The sequence below is a fragment of the Rhinopithecus bieti genome, unplaced genomic scaffold, assembly GCF_001698545.2.
Source record: "Rhinopithecus bieti isolate Rb0 unplaced genomic scaffold, ASM169854v2 scaffold_5260, whole genome shotgun sequence".
NCBI classification, from domain to species: domain Eukaryota; kingdom Metazoa; phylum Chordata; class Mammalia; order Primates; family Cercopithecidae; genus Rhinopithecus; species Rhinopithecus bieti.
The window spans coordinates 5,775,843-5,800,671 of record NW_016805896.1 but is presented as its reverse complement, the minus strand read 5'-3'; the positions used below and the strand labels follow the sequence as shown (position 1 = coordinate 5,800,671).

Sequence of the window (24,829 nt, the reverse complement as noted above, 5' to 3'; positions counted from 1 at the left end):
TTTCAGTCTACCACGTTTTTATAAAAATGTGAGATATAAATTGCCATTATGAATAAAATTGCTTTAAATCTCACTATTTGACACTGCAACTACCTTTATGATCTGTTCCATCTGGGTTTAAATGCATTCTTTTCTGGCACTCTGAGCAGCTCATTAGAAATCGTGTCACTGCTTCTCTTGGAAGGAAGGCATAGCTCTCTGAAATCTGAAATGATTCACAAAATATAAGTGTTATTATATAAGCTGACTGAGCATGATTTAACAGAAATGATCATTGTATTTCCAAATAAGACACGTTATTCCATAATGGCAGGAAGCACAATGAAAGCATGCATTGCATACCATGCATCATTTCAAGAAATATCTATCAAACTTGATTAGATGACTTTTAATAAGAGCCAATAAGGCCATGTGGAGATAAAAATCAACCACATCTCGATAAGCATCTGTTTATATTTTTGCATTTCTTTTAGGTAAAATAATCACATGTACAGATATCCTAATGAATTTTCCTTATTATTAAACATTGCCAACATTGTTTTTAAAGTTACTGCTAGCACAATCAAATTTGTATCCAATTTTAAATACTTTTTTTTTGTAATTTAGCCCCAAGTAGGAGCAATAAACTTTGGATTTTGCACAATGAACATTTCTTCATTGATGCTTTTCAAAATATTTTAAGTGAGAATAAAAAATAAATTCAAAACAGAACTCATGTATATATTTACTGCAGTGAATCATCCCTTCCACAGAAAATGACACATCTGGAAACGCATTTAGGCCACATATTTCATTTATTTTATGTCGATTTTTAATAATATATGTCCATAATAGCTCACACTGACTGTCAGAGCAAGCCTTTTCTGTGGCCTATGTAGAGCTTTGTTTTCAGAACCAAGATCTAGAATCAAGTTAGAAATCTATACTACCATTACAGTAATTTTATAAATATTAACTTTTCAAAAACCAAGTTCTCCCATCAAAGCAAATAATTCCTTAAGTGAAACTGATAGATAGTTGAATATCTTTAAATAAAAGTGACTCAGACAGTGCTGCTAAGAAGTCTGATGCAGGGCTTCAGTTTTCCACCATAGCACTAACATTTTACATGAAATATAAGATAAGCAATAGGAATAAATGAGTTGCAAATAAGACATAAATGCCACAGATGATTTCTTAGGTGCATCTATAGCCCTTACAAACACTGATGTATTTTAAATTAGTAAAAATGAGGGAAAATGTGCAACAAATGTATAATTAAGTGTAAACGGGTGCTAGTTCTCTTAGTGGTGATGGAGTCAACTTTTGCTTATCCATGCTATAGGAGCATAGACTTGAGGAAACCCCATATTCTGAGATCCCAAATTGTAAAGCTCATTTTCTCTTAATTTAATATTAAAATCAGTTTGTACCACATAGCCTAATCCTATTGAATTTAAGGGAAAAGAAGTGATAAGAATACTGAAGAGGAGAAACAAGCTTACAATTAAAATCTGCCATTGATAATCCATATTCAGGTCATTAAAATTCAATAATCCTAGGGGTTGAAATACAGAACTCTTATTTTTAAATACAATATTGACAGACTAAGATATCCAGACTTCAAAAAATACTGCTTCAGACTATGCAGTTATTGTGTGAGGATAATGACCAGAACAATTCTAAACTATTTTGTAAAAAATTTTATATTATTTAACAAGAATATATATATATAATTTACATTCTCATTCATTTTCTCTCTCTTTTTCTATAAACGCATACAGCATATATGAATTTAAATTCTATTTTTCTGTTTTTACAGAGCGAATAAATACTTTTAGCTGATTTATTTCATTAGAGATCATTATTTTCTTACTCCCTGAAGAAATACTTTATACTAATTCAGAAGAAAAAAAGTCTATAATGCATGCTCCATCCTTATGTTTTATATTTTAAATCATATCGAGTTATAGTCCATTAGAACTAATGGGTCTGACCAGTAAATTAATTATCAAATAGGATTTCAGGCAAAGGCTCCATTGGTTTTTCTAGATTTCTATTAAATGTTTTATCTGCTTTATAAAAGAGAAACATTTCATCGAAAGATAGATAGGTAAGTGATGGAGTTGGAGAGACACTTGATTGGCTTCCACAGCCCTGATACTTTCTGAAAGTTTCTCTTTTCCCTGTGCTAATGAAGCACTTATGTAGAAATCCCTTCTGGATAGATTTATCATTGACCTGAATCAATCCTATGACTTGTCTAGCAGCATTTAACCCCAAATCAAATTTTATTGAAATCATTAATAATCATATCACATTAGTTTTATAGCTTTACTCTGAAAAATACTACATGTAACGGTCAAAAATAGGTTTGTGCTCATGTATACATGTATGCATGAAACAACACAAAGCCCACTTTGTATCTTAGAAAATATTTTTAAGCAAATATTGTATCATATTATTCTTTCTGCTGTGGCTCTAACATAGTACTTGCCATGTCACTATATATTACATAAGATAAAAGCACTTATTTGGGAATAATTTTCTTGGTGTTTAGAATTCATGTTATAGGGACACCTGCCATGGCATTCCACTCCCCTTGAATCTTTTCTTCCCCACCTCATATTCACTGGGACCCACAGACCACAGAGTCCTCCTATGCACACAGAAGAAAGATCCTCCAAGCAGGCTTTTCACATCTCATACTCATTTCTGAAAAAATATTTATCCTGCAATGCAGGTGAAGAGGAAAAAAAAAACAACTTTTACCCTATTCAGAATCTTTTCTCCCAGGCCTACTCGAAATTAAGAGTCCTGGAATTCTCAGGAGTCACCAAGATGGTGAAATAGAAGTTTCTAGCATTTGTTCCCTCACAGAAACATGAACTTGAATAACCATCCATGCACAAAAATACCTTCACAACAACTAAGGAATCCAAGTAAGTAATTACAGCACCTGAGTGGAGCACAGAAATAAGAAAAGACTCAATGAAGAAGGTAGAAAAGATGGTTTCACATTATATTTGTCAACTCTCCCTCAAACCCATGCAGCACAACTTAGAGAAAGAAGTTCTCCATATGGTTGAAGGAGAGTGAAGTAAGCACTCAACTTCAACTTCACTTTGGACCCTAGCAACAGGCCCACCATTACACTCCAGGCACCAAGTATTTGAAGCAGTTGAAGTTAACTTGTTAACAGCTTAAAATAGTTTGTTATAACTATAAGGTAGTTTATGTAAGTCCTATGGTAACCACAAATAAAAAAAAATCTGTAAGTAGATATGCAAAAGATGAAGAAAAAGTAATTAAAACATACAACTACACAAACATCATCAAATCACAAAGGAAGAGACCAAGAAAGGAAGAAATTGAAAAATATTCATGCAGCAATTAGTAAAATGGCAATAGTAAGTCCTTATCTATCAATAGTTACTTTAAACATAAATGGATCAAATTCTCCAATCAAAAGTCAGAGTGGCTGAATGAATTTAAAAAAGAAAAACAAGAACTGTAATATGTTGCCTACAAAAGTATCACATCAGCTATAAGTGGACACATAGGCTGAAAGTGAAAGGATAGAAAAATATATTCCATGCAAATGGTAACCAAAAGGGATCAGGGATGGTTATATTTACATCAAACATAATAGAGTGCTTGTTAAAAATTGTCACAAGAGGCAATGAAGGTCATTATATAATGATAAAGAAGTTAATTCATCAAGAAGATATAACAATGGTAAATATATATGTACCCCCAAAACACAGCACCTAAATATATAAAGCCAATGTTAATAGAACTGAAAGGATAAACAAACAGCAACATGTTAACAGCAGAGAACTTCAATATATCGCTTTCAATAGTAAAAGATAGTCCAGACAGAAAATGCATAAGGAAACAGCAGACTTGAACAACAATAGAAACTGAATGAGCCTAATGAACATATACAAAACTTACCATCCAACAGCAGCAGAAGACATATACTACTCATGTGAACCGGGAAGAATTTTCATGATAGATCATATGTTAGGCCACAAAACAAGTTCTAACAAATTTTTAAAAACTGAAATCATATGAAATATCCTTACAGAGCGCACTGGTAGGAAACTAGAAATCAATAATAGAAGAAAAATTGAAAAAAATTACAAATTTGTGAAAATAAAAAACTCACTCCTGAGCAAAGAAAAAATCAAACGGGAAATCCAGAAATATCTTAAGCACAACAAACTGGAAACAAACATATCAGAACTTATAGAATATAGCAAAAGCAGTTCAAACAGGGAAGTGTACAGCAATAAATGTCACATTAAGGAAAAAGAGCCAGGTGTGGTGGCTCATGCCTGTAATCCCAGCTACTTGGATAGCTGAAGAGGAAGGATCATTTGAGGCTAGGAATTTGAAACAAGACTGGGTAACATAGAGAGATTCTGCCTCTAAAACAAAATTATAAAAAGTAAAAAAAAAAAAAAAAAAAAATTCCTCAGGCATGGTGGCATGCACCTGTAGTCCCAGCTACTCAGGAGGCTGAGGTGGAAGGATTGCTTGAACCCAGGAGTTCAAGACTGCGGTGAGCTATGATCATGCTGCTCGCTGCATTCCAGCATGAGTGACAGAGGGAGAGCCTGTTTCCTGTTTCTAAAAACAATAATAATATTAATTAATTTTAAAAGAAGAGAAAAGATCTCAAATAACCTAGCTTTATACCTCAAAGAACTAGAAAAGAAGAACAAATTACGGTCAAAGTTAACAGACAGAAGGAAATAATAAGGATCAGAACAGAAATAAACAAGGCAGAGACTAGAAAAACAAAAAAGATCAATGAAACCAAGTTATTTGTTTTTTGAAAAGATACACAAAATTGACAAAACTTTACCTAGACCAAGAAATAGAGAGAGAGGAATCAAATAAATAAAATTATAAGTAAATGAAGAGATATTGTAAATGATATCACAGAAATACAAAGAATCATAAGAAACTACTATGAACAATTATATATGCCAACAAATCTGATAACACAAAAGAAATGCATAAATTCCTAGTAATGTGCAGCATACCAAGACTGAATCATAAAAGACAGGACATATGAACAGATCAATAGTGAGTAGGGGATCAAATCAGTAATCAAAAACCTCCCAATAAAGAAAGTCCCAGGACCTGAAGGCTTCACTGGTAAATTCTACCAAACATTCCAAGAAGAATTAACAATAACCCTTCTCAAACTCCTTCCATTCCCACCCCCGCCCTCCAAAAAAGAAATTACTGGGTAGGAGGGAACACTTCCAAGTTTGTGCCAGCATTACCGTGACACCAAAGCCAGATAAGGACGCTACAAAAAAAGTTTACAGCAAATTTCTCTGATGAACATAGATGAAAAACTCAACAAAAACTAGCAAACAAAATTTAAAAGCACATTAAAAGGATTATACCCTATAGTCAAGTGGGTTTTATCCCTAGGATGCAAGGATGTTTCAACATACACAAATCAATAAATGAGATTCACCACATTAGCAGATTGAAGGATAAAAAATAATATAATCATCTCAATAGATTCAGAAAAAGAATGTGACAAAATTCAACATCTATTCATGATTAAAACTCTTAACGAATATGTATAGAAGAAATGTACGTCAATATAATAAAAGCCATATGCAATAAGCCCACATCTAATGTCATACTCAGTAGTGAGAAAATGAAAACTTTTCTTTCAAAATCAAGAATACGACAAGGATGCCCACTCTTGTCACTTTTATTCAATATGGTACTACAAGTCCTAGTCATAGTAATAAAAGGTTAGAAAAAGATAAGCCATCTAAACTTGAAAAAATCAATAAAATTTTCTTTGTTTACAATTGAAATGATCTTATAGACAGAAAATCCTAAAGACCTCACCAAAACAATGTTAGAACTAATACACAAATCCGGTAAAGTTGCAGGACAAAAAAATCAAGATACAAAATCAGCTGTATGTTTATACATAACAATGAACTATACAAAAAAGAATAAGAAGACAACATCATTTAAAATAGCATCAAAATAAAATGAAATAGAAAACAATTCAGCCAAGATGATAAAAAATCTATACAAAGATCTATATAATGAAAGCTATAAAAAAAGAAAGAATAATCTCTAACAAATACACCAAGAACACACAAAGAGAAGGGATTATCTCTTTTACAAATGGTATTTGGAAACTGGATATCCAAATGTGGAATAAATAAATTGGCCTTTGTATCACACCTTATACAAAAATAAACTCAAAAGGGATTAAAGACTGAAATGTGTGTGTGTGTGTGTGTGTATAGATACATACATACATATACACGTATGTATATATGTGAATATATGTAGGAGTGTGTGTGTATATATATATTTATATATATAGGATTACATAAACTAAAAATCTTCCTTACAGTAAACAATGAATAGACAACCCATAGAATGGAAGGAATTATTTACAACCCATACATAATAAAGGGTCAATGTCCAAAATATATAAAGAACTCAAAAAATTTAATAGCAATAAAACAAATAATCTGATTTAAAAATGGGCTGCTATGTTTAAACGTCTGTGTCTTCTTAAACTTTTTCATTGAAACTTAATCCCCAGTGCAATAGTGTTGGGATGTGAGGCCTTTGGGAGGCTACACTCTCATAAATGGGATTAGTGCCCTTATAGAAGAGGTCTAAGGGGGCTTGCTTGTCTCTTTGGTCCTTCCACCAAGAAAGAAGTCACCATCTACATGGAACGGTTCCTTATCAGATGCTAAATATACTGGTACCTTGCTTTTGGGCTTCCTAGGTTCCATAACTATGGGTAATAAGTTTCTATTACTTTTAAATAATCCAACAGACTAAGTCATAGGCAAAATACATGAATGGGCATTTCCCAAAAGAAGACCAAAAAATGGCTAACAGGTATATGAAAAAATGTTGAACATCACTAGTCATCAGAGAAATAAAATTCAAAACCACAATGAGATATCACCTCACACCTGTTAGGATCACTGTTATAAAAAAGTCAAAGATAAAAAGTATCGGCAAGGATGTGAAGAAAAGGGAAGTCTTGTATACTACTGGTGAAAATGTAAATCAACCCATCCATTATAGAAAACAATATGGTGGTTCCCCCAGAAATTGAAAATAGAACTGCCAAGTGATCCAGCAATTCCATTTCTGGGAACACATCCAGAGGAAATGAAATCATTATCTCAAAGAGATATCTGCACTCCTCTGTTCATTGCAGCCTTATTCACAATAGCCAGGATATGGGGACAACTAGGCCAGGTACAGTGGCTCACACCTGTAATCCCAGCGCTTCAGGAGGCTGAGGCAGGTGGATCACCAGAGGTCAGGAGTTCGAGACCAGCCTGGCCAACATGGTGAAATCCCATCTCTGCTAAAATTACGAAAATTGACCAGGTGTGGTGGCAGGTACCTGTAATCCCAGCTACTTGGGAGGATGAGACATGAGAATCACTTGAATCCGGGAGGCAGAGTTTGAAGTGAGCCAAGATTGTGCCACTGCCCTCTAGCCTGGGCAACAGAGCAAGACTGTCTCAAAAAAAATAATAATAATAAGATATGGGGACAATATAAGTATCCACTGATGAATGAATAAAGAAAATATGACATAAATATATCAATATTTAATTTTATATGTGTATACATATATATTTCATGTTATTACACACATATAATGACATAATATTCAGCACTGAAAAAAGAGGAAATCCTGTCATTCTCAACAACATGTATGAACCTGGGGAATATTATGGTAAGTGAAATAAACCTGACATAGAAAGACAAGCATAATCTCACCTGTATGTGGAAACTGAAAAAGTCAAACTCATAGAAGCTGAGAGTAGAATACAATGGTGGTTCCAGTGGCTGGAGGGTGAGGAAAATGAGGAGATGTTGGTCAAAGGGTACAAAGTTTTAGTTATGTAGTATGAATAAGTTCTAGAGATCAAATGTATAGCATAGTGACTGCAGATAATTCTGTATTGTATGCTTAAAATTCATTAATAGAGCAAATCACAAGTGTTACCACATGTACCCACAAATGGTTACTATATGTGGTGATGGATATGCTAATTAGCTTGATTGTAATTAGCTTGATTGCAGTAATAATTTCACAATGTAGATTTATATGAAAACACGTTGTACACCTAACATATATACAATCTATTTTTTGAAACAGGATCTCTTTCTATTGCCCAGGCTGGATTGGAGTGCTGAAATCACAGCTCACTATAGCCTCAAAGTCCTGGGTACAAGTGATCGATCCTCCTGCCTTAGCCTCCCAATTAGCCAGGACTACAGGTGCAGACCACTACACCCAGCTTTTTTTTTTTTTTTTTTTTTTTTTGGTGGAGACAGGGTCTCATCGTGTTGCCCAGTCTACTCTTCAACTCCTGGCCTCCAGCAATCATCCCATCTTGGTGTCCCACAGTTCTGGGACTATAGGCATGAGCAACTGCACCTGGCTACAATTTTCGTTTACCAAGTATGCCTCAATAAAGCTAGCAAAACAAGAAAATATCCTAGACAACCTTCATTACTGCAGTTCTCAGTGTGGTGACTCACACCTGTAATCCCAACAATTTGACACGCTGAGGCTGGAGGATCACTTGAGGCTAGGAGTTTGTGACAACCCAGCCAACATAGATCCTATCACTATATGAAATTTAAAAAATTAGTTGTGCATAGTAGTGTATGTCTGTAGTCTCAGCTAGTCAAGGAGGCTGAAGGAGGAGGCTCACTTGAGCCCATGACTTTGATGTTGCAGGGAGCTATTGTTATGCTACTGCACACCAGCCTGGGTGACAGAGTGAGACAATGCCTCTTTAAAAAAAAAAAAATTAAAAGTGTCCCATCTTTGGAAAATTCTTAAATTATGGTATATTTGAATAATTACACTTCATAATTAAACTTTTGTGATGAAATACTGCCATTTGATTCTGTGTGCATCCTTATTTAACCTAATTCAGAAATAGCATTGAAAGCCTATGCACCAATCCTCTTCTAACTTGAGGCCTATGCTAAGTACCTCTATGACCCTTACCCTAATGAAAGGCCTGTTCTCATTTGCTGGGAATGAATGTTTGAAATGTTAAATCAACTTTAAATAGATGTTCATAAATGGTGATAACACTCAGGGACATGTCCCTCAAGGCAGCCCATTTATCGAAGTCCTAATATCTTTCTTGCAATATGTAATAGCAGTTGCAAATAAAACCTAGAAGGAACAGAAATTTAAAAATATTTTGATTCAGATACCAAAAACACTATTCTACTATATTACAATTAACTATGTAAAATGCTATAATCGTTCATAAACGTCATAAATGTCTTGGACCCAGTTTTCCAATGTGACTACTCTGTTTCTAGATGGAAACTGGATTTTGAATATACAGAGGTACAGCACATTTTCTAGAATATTGGTGATAACAATATTTCACTTGAAAATGTATTCTTAAAACATTTTATATTTCAGAAAGACAAAGAGTATTTCCTTAGAATTTGTTTATGAACACAGAAACACTGTCCCTTGATAGTGATAAGATGCAAACTTTAAAGAATAGATATTAGTCTTGATCCATCTTAACTAAACACTAAAAAATCACAACTTCCATCTGACAATTCACATATTAAATATATTGCTCACAACAGAAACAAACATGCAAAGGATGAACTAGAAAATGGCCATATTGAACTTTATAAACTAATGACCTAATATTATTTATCAAGTAAATAATTATGGGGAATATATTTCTTACAAATGTTGTTTTCTATGAATCTAGACTTGTTTTCTTATGCTTATATAATGTTATACTTTTCACTGTGGTTTTACTACCATTATTTAAGCAAATGGTTAAAACAGATTTTCCAGTAACTTTTTTTTATCAACTTTTTGATAAATTGTTTGACTGCTATAAAGGGATGAAATGAATTGTCATTGTTACACAGCAGAGGGCAAAGTAAAATGCTGGAAGTCAAACATGCATTTCCTAAAAACTGGTCTATTTCTGTAAATTTAATGGACGATGAGTGGCTTATCCAACAGACAAGACAGATGCTAAGGGCCCAGGGAAAGCAAACAAAAAAAAAATTTTCAAGAAACCCAAAGTATCAAAATGTTATCACAGAAAAAATCAGTGCTTGTTAAACTATCTTCAACTTGAGTCATGAGAAAGATTTGTTACTATTATTATCTTTTACCTTGAATTCAGAGAGACGGAAGGAAGAAACTAGCCAGGCAAATAGAGCAAAGAGTCCTCAGCAGAACTTCTGCTCTAAAAGAGCAGCCTGGAAGATCACGCTGCAGACATAGATAAGGAAGCAAGTTCCAGCACAAACAGGGAGCCTCCTGTGTAATTAGCAAGTTTCACATGCATACAGTGGGTCCCAGTAAGCACTGTGGGCCCTAGTGAGCACATTCCTTTCCACATCCTTTTTTGGATAAGGCAGCTAGAAGCTTGCATGAAGGTGGTGCCTGCAGCTACACCGATAGAAAGAACTACCTTGGGCCAGTCACATCAACCATGGCCAGGCACATCACCTAAGCTGGAGCGGAGTAGCATAGTAATAGCTCCCTGCAACCTCAAAGTCATGGGCTCAAGCAAGCCTCCTGATTCAGCCTCATTGACTAGCTGGGACTACAGGTACACTCTACCATGCACAACTAATTTTTAAAATTTTGCCTACCTGCCTCCCACTTAGCACATGCACAGTGGGGGAAAAGATAAGTAACATGGACTAACTTAGGCTAAGGACCAGCCAAAAAGGTTGGGGTGAGGACTGCCAGAGAGTCACACCCTATGCAAATGACACACCTAGTCCTAATAAGTTTTTTTACGCCCTATGTAGATGAAATACTCCCTCCCCACTAACTTGCTTATAAAAACCCTTGCATTTCCCTGAAGAATGGCAACCCTTTTTCTGGGACTCCTCTCTGCAGCAGCGAGCTGTTCTCTTTCTTTTGCCTATTAAATTTCTGCTCTAACCTCACCCTTGGTATGTCCACGTTCTTGATTTCCTCGGCAGTGAGACAAAGAATTTCAGTGTCACCCCAGACAATGAGGCCATTTCAGAATTATCTATGGTTGTGGAGTGGGGGAATTGTGGCACAAGGTAAATTTTTCATAACTTACCACTTCTGAAGGCCTTAATTCATTTGTGTATTGGGGAACATTGATAGAGTTTTCAGTGGAAGTATTACAGTGTAAGTCCAGTAGGACTGGAATTCATCAGTAATACAGAAAATAATAGATTAAATTATTTCCATAAATTAGAAGTAGAAATGACCTCTACCATCCAAAAAGTATAGTAATACTTCTATATAAAAGTAATTTAACCACAGCATCTTTTGATGGACTGACCAATAAAATTAGCCTCTGGAGCAATAACAGCACATTAGTGATCCAGTGACAAACTTATCCACCTGCAGAAAGCTCAATGATCAAGTTCTATAAAGGGCATGGTTTCCTCTCTTCCATCTGTAGGTTATAAAAAAAAATGACAAGCAAACTCTTGGGAATACCTTACTGAAAATCTCATTGACAAATATACTTGTCTACTTGCCTTTCTGAAGAAAAAAAATGGTACTTTAAAAAGTCCTACAACTATAAGGCCAAATACTGGCCATTCCTGAGTATCACTAGCCTTCACCTTAACACAATGCAGGTAAGATAAACATATAAGTTATCCAAAAATCTGAAATTTTAAAAGCAACCACAAGCAAACTAATTTGCAAAACTCATCTTGTAAATTCAATAATGTATAATACTAAAGTTTTCTTACATTTTCTTTTTTAGTATCAGAGTCTTCAGAAATAAATTACCTTTCCAACTTGGATCTGAAGTAACATAAAGTTAGAAAATTGAAGAAGTTAATTAATCAAAAAAATTTAACAACAAATTTTGTTTTGCTCTATTTTTTCAGACTATGTTTCATAAGTATGTAAGTTTATCTCCTTAACTAAGCCATAAAATAGTTCAAATTAAGAGAAAAAATAACAGAAAATAATTTTAAAACATGGGGAATCTGACCATGTCTTCTTTTCTCAGTCCCAAGTATCCTTCCTCTCTAATTACAACAATGTTTCCTTTCTAAGGTATTCAATAAAAAGGGTTTCTAACTATTCAGTTTGTATTATACATATACCTGCAAACCTCTGGTTCTTGAAATGGTAGAGAATTTGCAATCCTCAAAATTAAGATTCCCATTAATTACAATTATTTGTTTTGGCTGCATTACATGGAAGAAAATGTCACCAAGCAATCTATTGTCACCAAGCAATCTGATTGTTTTCCATTAATTGAGTACTTAGTAAATGGATTATGCTGAATCAGAACTTTACATGAGTTTCATCATTTAATCCTCACAATAATTCGTGGGTAATCCCACGAATAGATTACCATGATCACTGTCACGATCTCCATGTAACAGATGAGAGAGCTAAGCTTCAGAGAGGTTGTGTATTTTGCCAACTATGTACAAGAGACAGGACTCACCTGCTATTGTGGTTTCAAAGTCTATCACTTTAACCACTGTTTTATAGCCACTCCTAGTTATCAGTATTGAAAAAAGATAGAGACTGTTTCATCCATAAAGAGCTGGGATATTAACCTCACATCATAGGTTAATTATTCTAAAATGTTTATACTGTTCCCTGGTGTGAAGTTCTTTATAAGTGTAAAATGCTCTAACCAGTTTGTGGTGACCTTTCTGAATACAAGGGTCAGTCAAGCACTCTGTACCTTGTCTCAGGTTACAAAGTTCCACAAGAACAAGTCAGACTATGGAGCAACAACACAGAGCTCCGCCTTTAAAAAAATTAACAGGCCATCTGTTCCATTCTAGCAAAACTGATGACTACAATGATGGCTTTGTGACTATGCTGTAATATTTTAGCAGCCAGTCAGCAAATGCGTTGGACTTCCACTTTTAATGAAATTTATGAGATGAATGTAAATAACTGCCTCTCCCTAAAGGAACAAGACATCTTATTGTAAGAAGAAATTCACCAGCAGAGAAGCCATTCTTGGTCTAAGATTTGAAGCTAACGTGCAAGCTGAAATAAAGCCATCACATAACATTGGCAAATCATGAGTAGAAACAATCATTTTATAAAGCAAACAAACAAAAATAAGCTAATCAAAAGATTCATCAACCAAAATTATACAATTTTAACCTAAATTCACTAGTGTAATAAAAAAAAATGATTAGGGTTCCTAAATATCAGTAGTTCGAAAATGTAACTGGGTGCTTTGGTATATTGTGCTCCTTTTCAGACACTGAGCTTTTGAGCAAACAATACCCAGTGTAATCACACGAATTCTTAAAATCACCTTTCTCCACCTTTTGTTTTTAAAATGAATTTAGAGAACAGAAATAATGCCTTTATTTACTAGAATAAATATATGAACACCATAGTTTTTGCCAAATATCAAACTGTATATTCCTAAAAGAATTTGCCCTTGAGGTCAAACTTCTGACATTTTCTCTTGTGAATATCCTGGAGATCACGGATAAAGAATAAATTAGAAATAATTTCCTAGTGAAATTTGTTTATCTTATTATATTTGAGAAAATTTGTATCACAAACCCTCTGCAATATATATAACTGGATAACTAAGGTATAGAAAATTTATTTGTAAAACATAAAATTAAAATTAAATTGAACAGATCCTATAAATCCAAATTAAAAACCCATATGTCCTGATTCATAAACATACAGAACACCGAACTCCAGCAAGGCCTCTATCTGAGGAAAAGAAATCTAGGCTCTATGCATATCTCCAATTCAAGGAACAGCTCTCTGTCTTTTTCTGTTTTATATATTGAATGCCTTTGCATTTAGGACTTTAAAAAGTATGCAACCACTGTCACATTTGAGCCCAAGTGGAATATAATGTGATGACTTACATTAGCTATGACTTTGATAATTTTCTAGATGTGTTACAAAATTGAAATGCTCAGACACTAATTTTCTTTTCTATTAAAATTAATTTTTTAACCCACTTGTCCATGAAAAAGGATTAACAGTGTATATCATTGTACTACTGCAGAGGAAATAATTAATTTGCAGAGATATGTAAGGAAACAGTCTTGCAAAGATAAAGACATTTTTCAACTACATATTTATTTATCCAGCAAATAACTATTGAATGCATAGGCACCATAATTACCCCTGAATACTACCCAATATGGTTCTACAGCACTAATGTGACTGGACATATCAAATTATTGGAATTATCTATTGGTAATCATTTGATTAGTTTCAGAGCAACTCTGAAAAAGGCTTTAATGAGGACTCAACAAGAAAATTCACAGATAAAAAGTTCTTGTCTAGCAACAATGAGTTAGACAAAAGACAGACATACTGGCCTGCCTAAACAACTTTGTAATCACTGTATCTCTCAAAATTTTTTGCTTGGGAACACTAACTACTCATCTATTTATAGACAGAGTATCTATCTGACCTTTCAACATCTGTTAAAGACCAAAAGAATTCCTGTGCCTAAATGATGTTTCCAATAGCAAAACCAGGAAACTGCCAGATTTGCACAATCACCCCCAAATCCCCATGCTCCCTAGTGGAGGATTATCATGTTTTCTTTGAGTTCCTATCAATCCTGCAGCACTGCTTGTTTTGCTATGACTCTGGGAATATTAGCATTACTCCAATGAACATTTGTAGAAAAGCACTGCCCACATTTTCTTTTTCTCCCTTCTTCTCTGATCATGTTTTCCCTCAGTCTTCACACCCATTCATCTACTCTTGCCTTTTTTACCTCGTTGAGATGGGCGATCTAGTCCAGTCAGGAGGATCTGGGTTGATTTTTAAATAGGATTAAGTTTGCTAGATAAAATATAAGACACCTAATTCAGTTTTAGTTCTAGATAAACATACCATATTGGAGCCAAACGTATTAAAACTATTGTTTATCTGAAATTCAAATATAACTGGTCATCCTGTGTGTGTTAAATCTAGCAACCTTAAAGAGTATATTTATCTAATATGAATGAAAATACTGGTTTGAGTCTGAAGGTAATTTTAACTTTGGAAAAAATTGTTATGCCAGGAAAATCTAAGGCTATGCCAAGAGCAGAAGTGATAGGGTAGGTGGAAGTGATTACTGGGGAGTCTGCAGGCAGCTTGAAATCATAGTGCCCATCTAAAGCAAGGCTTTCCAGCATTCTATATCAACAGCACAGGTATACATACATTTCACATCATAAGCTAGCACATATCCACACTCATAAAATCAAACGGATCATTTCTATTCTCTTCTCTACTTCATTTTTTTAAAGTGATCACAGCCCAATAAATTAACTTGATGAGTCACAACTGGATTATGGTATCTAATGGAAAAAAAAAAAAAACAGTCTAAAGCAGAGGAATGCACTCTGTCCATCCAAAGTTATTTTGTAGTGCTGAGAATTTGATGAGTATGTGGTCAAATTTAAAATAAAAGTAGGCAAATCTGAAGAAGGTATAAAGCAGGCAGGAGTATTTTTAGATAGTTCAAGTCGGTTTTTCAGACAGATAAAAACAATTTGGAGATTTGAGGCAAATGCATTCAACACAGAGCAAAAGAAATGAAAAGTGAATGTGGTATAGAGGTAGGAAGTCAGTATTCTCCAAAGATAGGGAAATGGTACAAGTGCTAGACCAGAGGCAAAAACAGCTTAAAAGAAGGCAAAGCATTTCACTATATGATATAAAGAAACTAGAGGAGGAAAACATATGCAGGTAGCAGCATTCTAGGGCACCATCAGATGAATTTGGTATTACATCAGTATACATTAGTAGACTGAAGTGTAATCAAGCAGAAAATAGAATGTGGTTTATGTTAAATTACAATTAATTTTCGTTGGAAACTTGTTTTGCTTTACTGATTATATTTCAAATTCAGATATATTGATTTTCACGAAAGAACTTTATTTTATTATTTTAGCTTTTTATAATGATTAACATCTTTAATCTGGAACTTTATTTTACAATAATTAAAAGAGCCATCCACTGAGAAAATTAAACCATTTCAAAAAAGAAATAGTCAAACTGGAGATGTATCCCTAAACTTGTGGGTGCTATTTTTCTGTCACTTCTTTTTATTTTATTTTATTTTACTTTTATTTTTTTTAGAGACAGAGACTCACTCTGGCACTCAGGCTGCAGTGCAATGGCATGATCATGGCTCACTGCAGCCTCAAACTCCTGGGCAGGTGATCACCCAACTCAGCCTCCTGAGTATCTAGGACTACACGCATGCTCCACCACGCTCAGCTAATTTTTTTTTTATTTTTATTTTTTGTAGAGATAGCATCCAGCTATGTTGCTCAGGCTGGTCTCAAACTCCTGGTCTCAAGCAATTCTCCCATCTTAGCCTCTGAAAGCACTGAGATCACAGGCATGCGCCACCACATTCAGCTATGTTATTTCTCACGATCGAATATTTGGCTGCTAAGGAAAAGATTGTCATAACAGAGAATTCTTACATTAGATGAAAAAATAAGCAGATGGGCAATGAAAAGATCTTTTCATACATGTTCACTAATAGTAAAATAAAGAGAATTCCTAAATATTGCATTAAATAAAATAACTCAGCAAAGTCATTGTTTATAGAATTACTTATGACATGAAGAATTACATTAAAATACACAATTACTTACATGGGAGTGTGGAAAACCTCTTCTTGTCTTGATTTTTCCTGAAGAGTATGTATAATATGATACATTTATATTTCCTTTGGGCCCTAGGGGAGAACCACAAAGAATACCACTTTTCTGGTCTAGAGTTCATTGGCATGTTCAAACCCTCCTAGGCTGCTGTTGCAACTCCCCTTGTTAAAGTTTACCTTTCTTACACACTGCTGGTCAGTGGGGAGCCAGCAATTCTTTCTGAACGCATATCCAAGAACACAGTTGCTGTAGCTGCTCAAAGCAGGCAATCATTAGCCATCTTAGGGAGACAGAGAAAGATGGCGAAGATTTCACTTCATTCTGTTAGGGACTCCAGTAATTTGCATATCCTTCATGTATTTATGCAGGCAAAGTGCAGAATCTGTGAGATGATGACAGTGCACTCTGGATGCAGAATTAGTTTTATGAATTACTGAATTGCTCGATAACTGGCAAATAAGAAACATATTTTTCAAAGGTACCAAGTAGAGAACTGGCTATGTGGTTTCCTTTATAAAATGTCTCTCAACTGGGAGTGTTTACTGTTCTCACGAGGTGACTTTTGCAAATAGAGGACAAGAAGGTGTTTTGGTTATCACAGTATCTGGGGGTTGGTGATGCTGAAAATTAACATATTATGGGATATTAAAAGGCCTGGAGTACTTGGGACAATGCTACCTGTCTGCCCCTAAGGCCTATATAGCCCAATTGAGAGATAACATTTTAGACTCTATCAATGATTAGACACTAATGAATATATCTGACCAAATATATCATGTCTATGTATTATCTATTGATAAGAAAAAGCATAGAAAGATAGAAATTTCCTGTTCCAAATTCCAAATTCTCAAAAGAAGCAACTAGGTTACCGACTCAGTTTCTTTCGGAATTCACCCGTAACCAAGAAACTCAAATACAGCCGAGGAAAGTGTTCACTGTGAGAGGACATTCCCAGGAAATTGAGGGTGGGGGGAAAATGGGGAGAAGAAGAGATAAATGGATAAAAATAGGTAAAAGTTGGCTCTTATCATAAGACAACTAAGTCTGCTGCTCATAAATCTAGTGAATAATATTCTCAAATTTATGAGAAAATCATGAATGAAGACATGAGTGGGTGTTATCCATAGGTCACTAAGGAGCATAGTAGACACAAAAAAAAGAAGTAAGCTTTTGATTACCTGGTTAATAGGTGGGAAAAGCAATTTAGAACATCTGTTACCCCCAAAACCACTCCATATTAAAAGAAAAAACCCATCTTTCTAGTCACCACATTATTATAATATCTATAATTTCTGAAGTTCGAAGCAATTATCATATAAAACTTTACCTATATTATTTATGGCCCTAAAAACAACCTTACAAAATAATAACATGCCAACATCACACATGTAGAACTTACACTATGGGATTTAAACTCAAGTCTAGCTGGCATGAAAGCTGGCCTATTCTGTCTCCACAATCTCATGCCCGTCTCCTATGTCTTACATCTCCTTGCCATTATCTTCTATGCAAATTCATTACCTATATAGTAATTTATACAGGTACATACATGCAGACACTTTAAGAAATTTGGTCATTTTAATTTTTTTACACCATCAGAGTAGCAAGGAAAACAAACCTCTTGATCTGAGTGAGAATCACCCACTAGGAGGCATTAACCAGCTACTTTTTAAAGCCGCATTGGCTCCTTTTCACCACTAGGGAGCACTAAAGTAGTAATTTACTAGGCTGTCACAAAGAGCTAATGGAGTTTCTCCAAAAGGTAAATTGTATTTCAAAGAATATTCACTGGGATATTATAATTTAATATAAAAATTATTGATGATGTGGTGTATGATATTAGCTGATGATAAACTTGCTTGGATAAGCTCTTACGTCATTTTTTTTGTCTCCGCTACCAAGAAGATAGCTTCTGAATCTTACAGATTTGCAGTATTACTCTGGCCACTGCAATGAGCAACTACACCTATATGAGATATAATTCAATTTTAATAAATGACAGTAAGCTATTCTTTTGTTTTAGGATTGCTAGTTGATAAATTTAATTATCATGCTGATTTATTTTTAACTGTTTCCTTCTGAGATGTTGTACACATCTGACAGTGATCTGAATAATATTCAGTAGCTGTAGTTAATATTTAGAAATCACTTGTGTAAAATCTATATATGTTTGTGTGGATATAGGGTGTGTGTGTATGTGTGTAACTAATAAATAAACCAGTGTGAAAAGTAATGTGTTTATATTCTACCTCAAATGTGAGGCAGTATATATATCTATCTATATATATGGTTCTCTCTATATATGAGAACATATAGAGAGAGATAGCTCTACATCTTTCTATATTTATATCTATATAGATATATAGAGATATATCTACATATGTATATATAGATTTGTATCTATATATCTAATAGACATATACGTATATATAGAGAGAAAGAGACAGATAGATACATATGTCTATATAGACACAAACAGATATAGAAAGATATAGATCTATTTATCTATAGATAGCTATAGATATATCTAGATATTTTACATTTATATAGAGATATATAAATCAAAATAACCTAACAAAATTATCTGTAAAATACCTACATTTGAGTGCTATTTTATACTGGTAAACTCTCTAAGGTAAACTAGCTATAAAATACAATTCTAGATCACAGATTTATTGTGTAACAGTGTAAATTATGAATGAGTTCAATATTGGACAAAGTCTACCAAAAATTTGAACTTGGAATACTTCATTTTAAGTTTTTTCTATCTCTGTTAGACATTCAGAACAGCAGCTTATTTAAGGCACTCTAGTTTGTAATAATAAAATGGGGAAAAAACAATGGATCTGCATTAAAAAGGCAGGAACCTATATTTGCCTGTTGTGTTATTTTGCCTTAATTTTCTTTCTACATTAAAGAATTTGGCTACAGAAATGAAATTAAGTTCTAAGCCTGAGAGAGATTTTCTTTGCCCCTTTGCTTCAAAGACAACCTATACTTGCACTTAGATCTGTGGCGAGAAAGGGAAAATTCAAAAGAGTAAAAGAAGTGAAAGAGACTCAAACACACAGTATTTGTATATTCTATGAGTGAATCATGCCTAGAGAGCATTTTTTTTCCTGAGAAATGTATGTAATTCTCAGTTTTTCTTTTAATAACATTAATTTATTTTAAAATATACTCTAACATTTTTAAATATTTTGAATAGATATAGCTCCCCTTTTTTGGAAAATAAAGATTTTTTTCTATGGAGTTTGCTGAGACTTATTCCTCATCTTGATGACATGGTTCTTAACTTTTAACTGTCAAACACATACCAAACGCTATTAGGTGTGATGCCACATTAGGACTTATATAAAAATCAGGGCTGGGTGCGATGGCTCATGCCTGTAATCCCAGCACTTTGGGAGGCCGAGGCAGGCAGATCACCTGAGGTCAGGAGTTTGAGACCAGCCTGACCAACATGGTGAAACCCTGTCTCTACTAAAAATACAAAAAAAAATAAAAATTAACCAGGCATGGTGGTGAATGCCTGTAATTCCAGCAATTTGGGAAGCTGAGGCAGAAGAATCACTTGAACCTGGGAGGCAGAGGTTGCAGTGAGCTGAGATCATGCTATTTCACACCAGTGTGGGCAACAAGAGTAAAACTCTGTGTCAAAAAATAAAAATAAAAAAAATCAGGGAGGTCCTGTTCTAATTGGGAGGTCAACAGATTGCTCTATGCCAATGACTCACATTTTCTTTCTATCTTACTCCTGACTTGAGTTAAATTTAGCTGCAGATGAGAGACAGAAGCAAGTATGTTAAATGATCATACAAAGTATCAATGACTGCTAGCAACTTAACTGATTCTCCACCTTCTCTTGCTTAATGATATTTGAATTTTATATAAAGATACAGGGGTCAACGGTTTAACCCAAATAGATTGAGTTCTAATTGTAAAACTTGAGGCACTATGACACAGAAGAAAAATGTGCTTGGGACCAAAGCCTTCCTGGCATGAATCACAAATGTATATAGATAAACTCCTATTTTAACACTGTTAAGATCTGCAAACTCTACAAACTCTGTCTTAGACTATAGAATTACATCATATATGTGAGTGAATTGTGGCCTATGCACAAAGAGGTTAAATGAATTGTTCAGAATTCTTGAATTTGACTTTAGTGCTATTTTTCCACACCATGATGGCTGCAAATTTGGTTCATTAGTCCCAAACTTATAATTTATTCATTATAAGTTGATAAAATTCTGGGAATTTTGTATGACAAACTAGCAGAAAGTGGTGCAAGTTAGAATATTCTATTTAGCAATAGAGACAGTGAACCAATAGATATTTATTAAAAGAACTAGGCAAAAAATAATGCTAACTAGAGTTTTAAGGTTCAGTGTCCTAGATATGACAGAATAAAGATTTTCTTTGTTAATCTTCAGAGTAAGGCTGTAGAGATTCTACATGAATATGTTACTATTCTACAGCATATCTCTGGAAAGGAATATTCCATTCATATTAAAAGCATTAAAAAAAAGAGAGACAATTTTATTTTTTCCCGAAAATTAATTTGAAATTAGCTTAACAGATTTAATCTTTGGGAAAAGCAAATGAAATAACTGAAACTCTCACAAATTTCATCTGGCAGGACAGCTCCTAAACACAAGAACTCTGGCCTTTCCTCATGCTTTCTTATAAACCCAAATTGTGGACTTTCAGGGATAGTGACACCTACAGGACGCACCAAAAAAATGCCTGCATGAAAAGTTATTACTATTCCTGTCTACCAACACAGAGGCATCAGAGCGGGCCTAGGAAATTAGATCCGTAATTGTAATTAGGGTAAATGATAGAGCTATGCTAATTTTGCTGCCTGTCCTTCTACATGAAACATGAGTAGTGATTGGACAAAGAAGGAGAGAAATAACACCAATCACAAGTTTACTATATGCCAAGCACTTTACACATAGTAACTCATTCATTTTAGCACACAATGTGTATCATTATCCACCATATAAAGAAAAAGAGTAAATAATTTGCCAAAAGTGGTACAGATACGAAATGAGTGTTAGATTTGAAATTTGAAACTGCGTTAGTCTGGCTTCCAGCCTATTTCCTTTTAGCTATAGCATATGTTCTCCACTCCTGACTTGAATGTAATTATTGGCAGTTATATATATGAGTAATACATGTAAGTTTACAATATCACACTGTGAGTTGTGTGTGTGTGTATGTGTTTATGCACAGATATATGCAGACTGTTTTCTCTATTGATAACACTGACTTTCCCTCTTAGTTCCTGGATTTCTACCAGTTAGTCTTATTTTACATGTATCAAGAAAGAGCTCTGAAACTTAACCCTTTGATTAGTCCCTAATTTAAGAAATGTGTCTGAACTCGCTTACCCTGTGATATAATACAATTGGTAAAAGAAAACCAGAAAACAGTGATGTATTCACAGAAGGTGAGGTTTTGGAAGAATTTGAGAAGAGTTACAAACTAGAAGACAAAACAGGATCCCAAGTTATTTTTATAATGTCACATCATTAATTTTGAAGTGACTTTCCAAATTGCTAACCACATCTGCATTCAGATTCTATTTTTTAGTAAAAGGATATATTTTAAGTTCAAACATGAGTGATATTGAATGGTCCTACCTCTTCTCCATTTTGTTCATGTAGATAACCAAAGGTAGACTATAGACAAATATATTGAAAGAAACACATTCAATGTACCAGTAAGTTAATACATACACAGATACAAATGCAGAAAAGAGACTTAAGAGTCACTATAATTCAATAACGACTGAAAAAATAATTATGATAGCCTTTACATATTCCTAAAATGTGTCATTTTGTGTGGGATTTTCAAGAGCTCATGAGAAATAATATATATACCCTCCAATTTTAGCTAAAGTCAAATCAGATTGCAATAAAGTTTAAGTTTTATAAATGCCTAGATATTTCAAGGAATGATATACTGCAGATAGAAAAACCAAATGCATTCAAAAGTTAATCCAATATTAAAGGACCACCATTTCCTGCAGAATGAAAACATAGAAAGATTTGCAAAAAGGCAAAGTAAATAAAATGACCACTAAATCTATTGATAATATTGTTAAGACAATATGATACACTTTAATATGATTAGTTGTATAAGTATGGTTTCTTGGCCATGTAGGAAAAAGGAGAAAAAGAAGGTCAATAAACATAATCATTATGCATGCTCTATAAGCTAATGTTTAAGAATTAGAAAGAAATCTTAAACTTAATGGGAACCATTATAATTGCAATAGTTATCTAGCTAATCCTACCTATGACTAGCCAAATTCAGCATTAGTATTAAGAATTAAAGTCTGGCCCAACAGTCTATGGCCTTAATAGCACTAAACCATTCTATTTCAAATTACATTTTAGTTTTATGCCCCATTAATTGAACACTTTCATCACATTTTAACATTAGACTTAAATTCATTGTAGAGTCATATGCACAGTTTCACTGGCATTGCAAGCAGTTCTATATTTTGTTTCTTTCCTACAATGAATTATTACTGCATAAAAAGGAAATGTTGCCCAATTAGAATTCAATTTAGAGAGATCAGAGGGAAAAGTTTAGGCCAAAAAGAACCTTCATGGTATTAGGAAAAGGTGACAACACTTTAGATGTACAAATAAAAACTTGGGAAAAGAGAGGATATTCAAATAAGACATTCTCAAGAGGGATTTTATGAGGTTTCAGATTCTGGATATACTTTCAAAGGTTGTATCCCTACCTCAAAATGCAGAAAATGTCTTCCTAATATTAATTCAAAATTGTGTATACTGGAAACATGTTTATCAATGTATTGTAAGTGTTTAGCATGCATAATGGCAATGGATCAGATTCTCTACATTTCATTTAAGAAAACACGGGGCAAGAGATTTGGATTTAAATCACTGACTCATTTTTCATTTTGATTAAAGGTCTATAATAAATACATTTCAAAGATTACATTATTTTAAATTGCTTTTGGCACCTAAACAGATTTGACTTCCACACTACTATTGACAGTGAAATCATTTGATTTTTTCTTGTTATTTTGGTTTTTGTTTTTATTCATTTAATACAATTGAAATTATGCATCCCTAGCAAAGTTCTTTTATAAAGTCCTATCGAGTTCAGGTAGCTATTTCATGAAAATGCATTATTATAAGATTACACAGTTAGTGATATTAGTAGATCAATATACATTTCTTTTTATCCTATTACTGTCCAGAGGAATAACCCTGGCTTAGGAGACAGGCAAAATGAGTATGTTCAGTAATGTTAGTCTATATAAAAATATCTCAAGAAGCTAGGCCATTATCATTAGTCATGATAAGAATGTCTCCTGGAATGTGTAAGTCAAAAGAAAGTTTATGTGGCAGATTTATGTAAGGAAACTTACAATAGTGCCTGCCCACAAACCATGCAATTTGGAAACAGCCAAGAAACAAAACCATAGAGGAGGAGGGATAAATACAACATGTATTAGGGGTTATTATGCAACTACAAAGATTCAATATGACCCTGGCAATATAGCAAAAAATAGTTATGAAAAAGAAGCTATTTCTTATGCTCAGTAGCTAATTTTCAAACATAGGTACCTGTATTTGAAACTTTGAGCATTTCACACATTTTTCTGTATCTGAAAAAAAAATGGATCCAGACTGATATTGTATATCAATATAGCTGAAAACAGTTAATATAAAGGTAGCCAAAAGCAAAATTCAATAAGAATTCTCAAAAAGGATATTATTCTCATTGCTGACAAAGTAATTCGGATGTACATTTCACTCATATAGGAGAATAATTTACTGTTCAATTTTCCTAGACAGGATGAAATATCTATAGTAAGATGATTTTATAAAGTTTTTAAATAAAAAGCTAGATTAAAGTGTCTAGATCAAACTGTAGGTATAATTAGAAACTTTAGAAATAATATATTACTCCATTTTGACAAAATATATTTCGATATCTAACAGTTAATTAAATCTGCTTTTGCAAAATTTATGACAAAACATCATATACTTCCATTTTTAAACTTTCAAGGGCATTCGATCTATTAAAATAACACATATCTTTTAATAGTCTATCCTAGAAAATTAAGATATACATACCCTTCAGGATAAATATATTGAATATAAGG

General features: G+C 33.7%; 1 protein-coding gene across 9 annotated transcripts in view; it reads right to left on the bottom strand.

Annotated features, from left to right (window-relative positions):
* NOL4 (nucleolar protein 4) overlaps nucleotides 1-24,829 on the bottom strand; it is a 397,837-nt gene that overhangs the window by 278,174 nt on the left and 94,834 nt on the right. For 4 of the 9 annotated variants that reach the window (XM_017874066.1, XM_017874069.1, XM_017874068.1 and 1 more), the window contains one exon: nucleotides 94-205. In XM_017874066.1, coding sequence (XP_017729555.1) covers nucleotides 94-205 — 112 coding nt within the window. Of the gene's footprint in view, nucleotides 1-93; nucleotides 206-7,797; nucleotides 7,867-24,287; nucleotides 24,329-24,829 lie in introns of all 9 variants that reach the window. The other 5 variants (XM_017874065.1, XM_017874067.1, XM_017874072.1 and 2 more) reach the window with 2 other exon arrangements.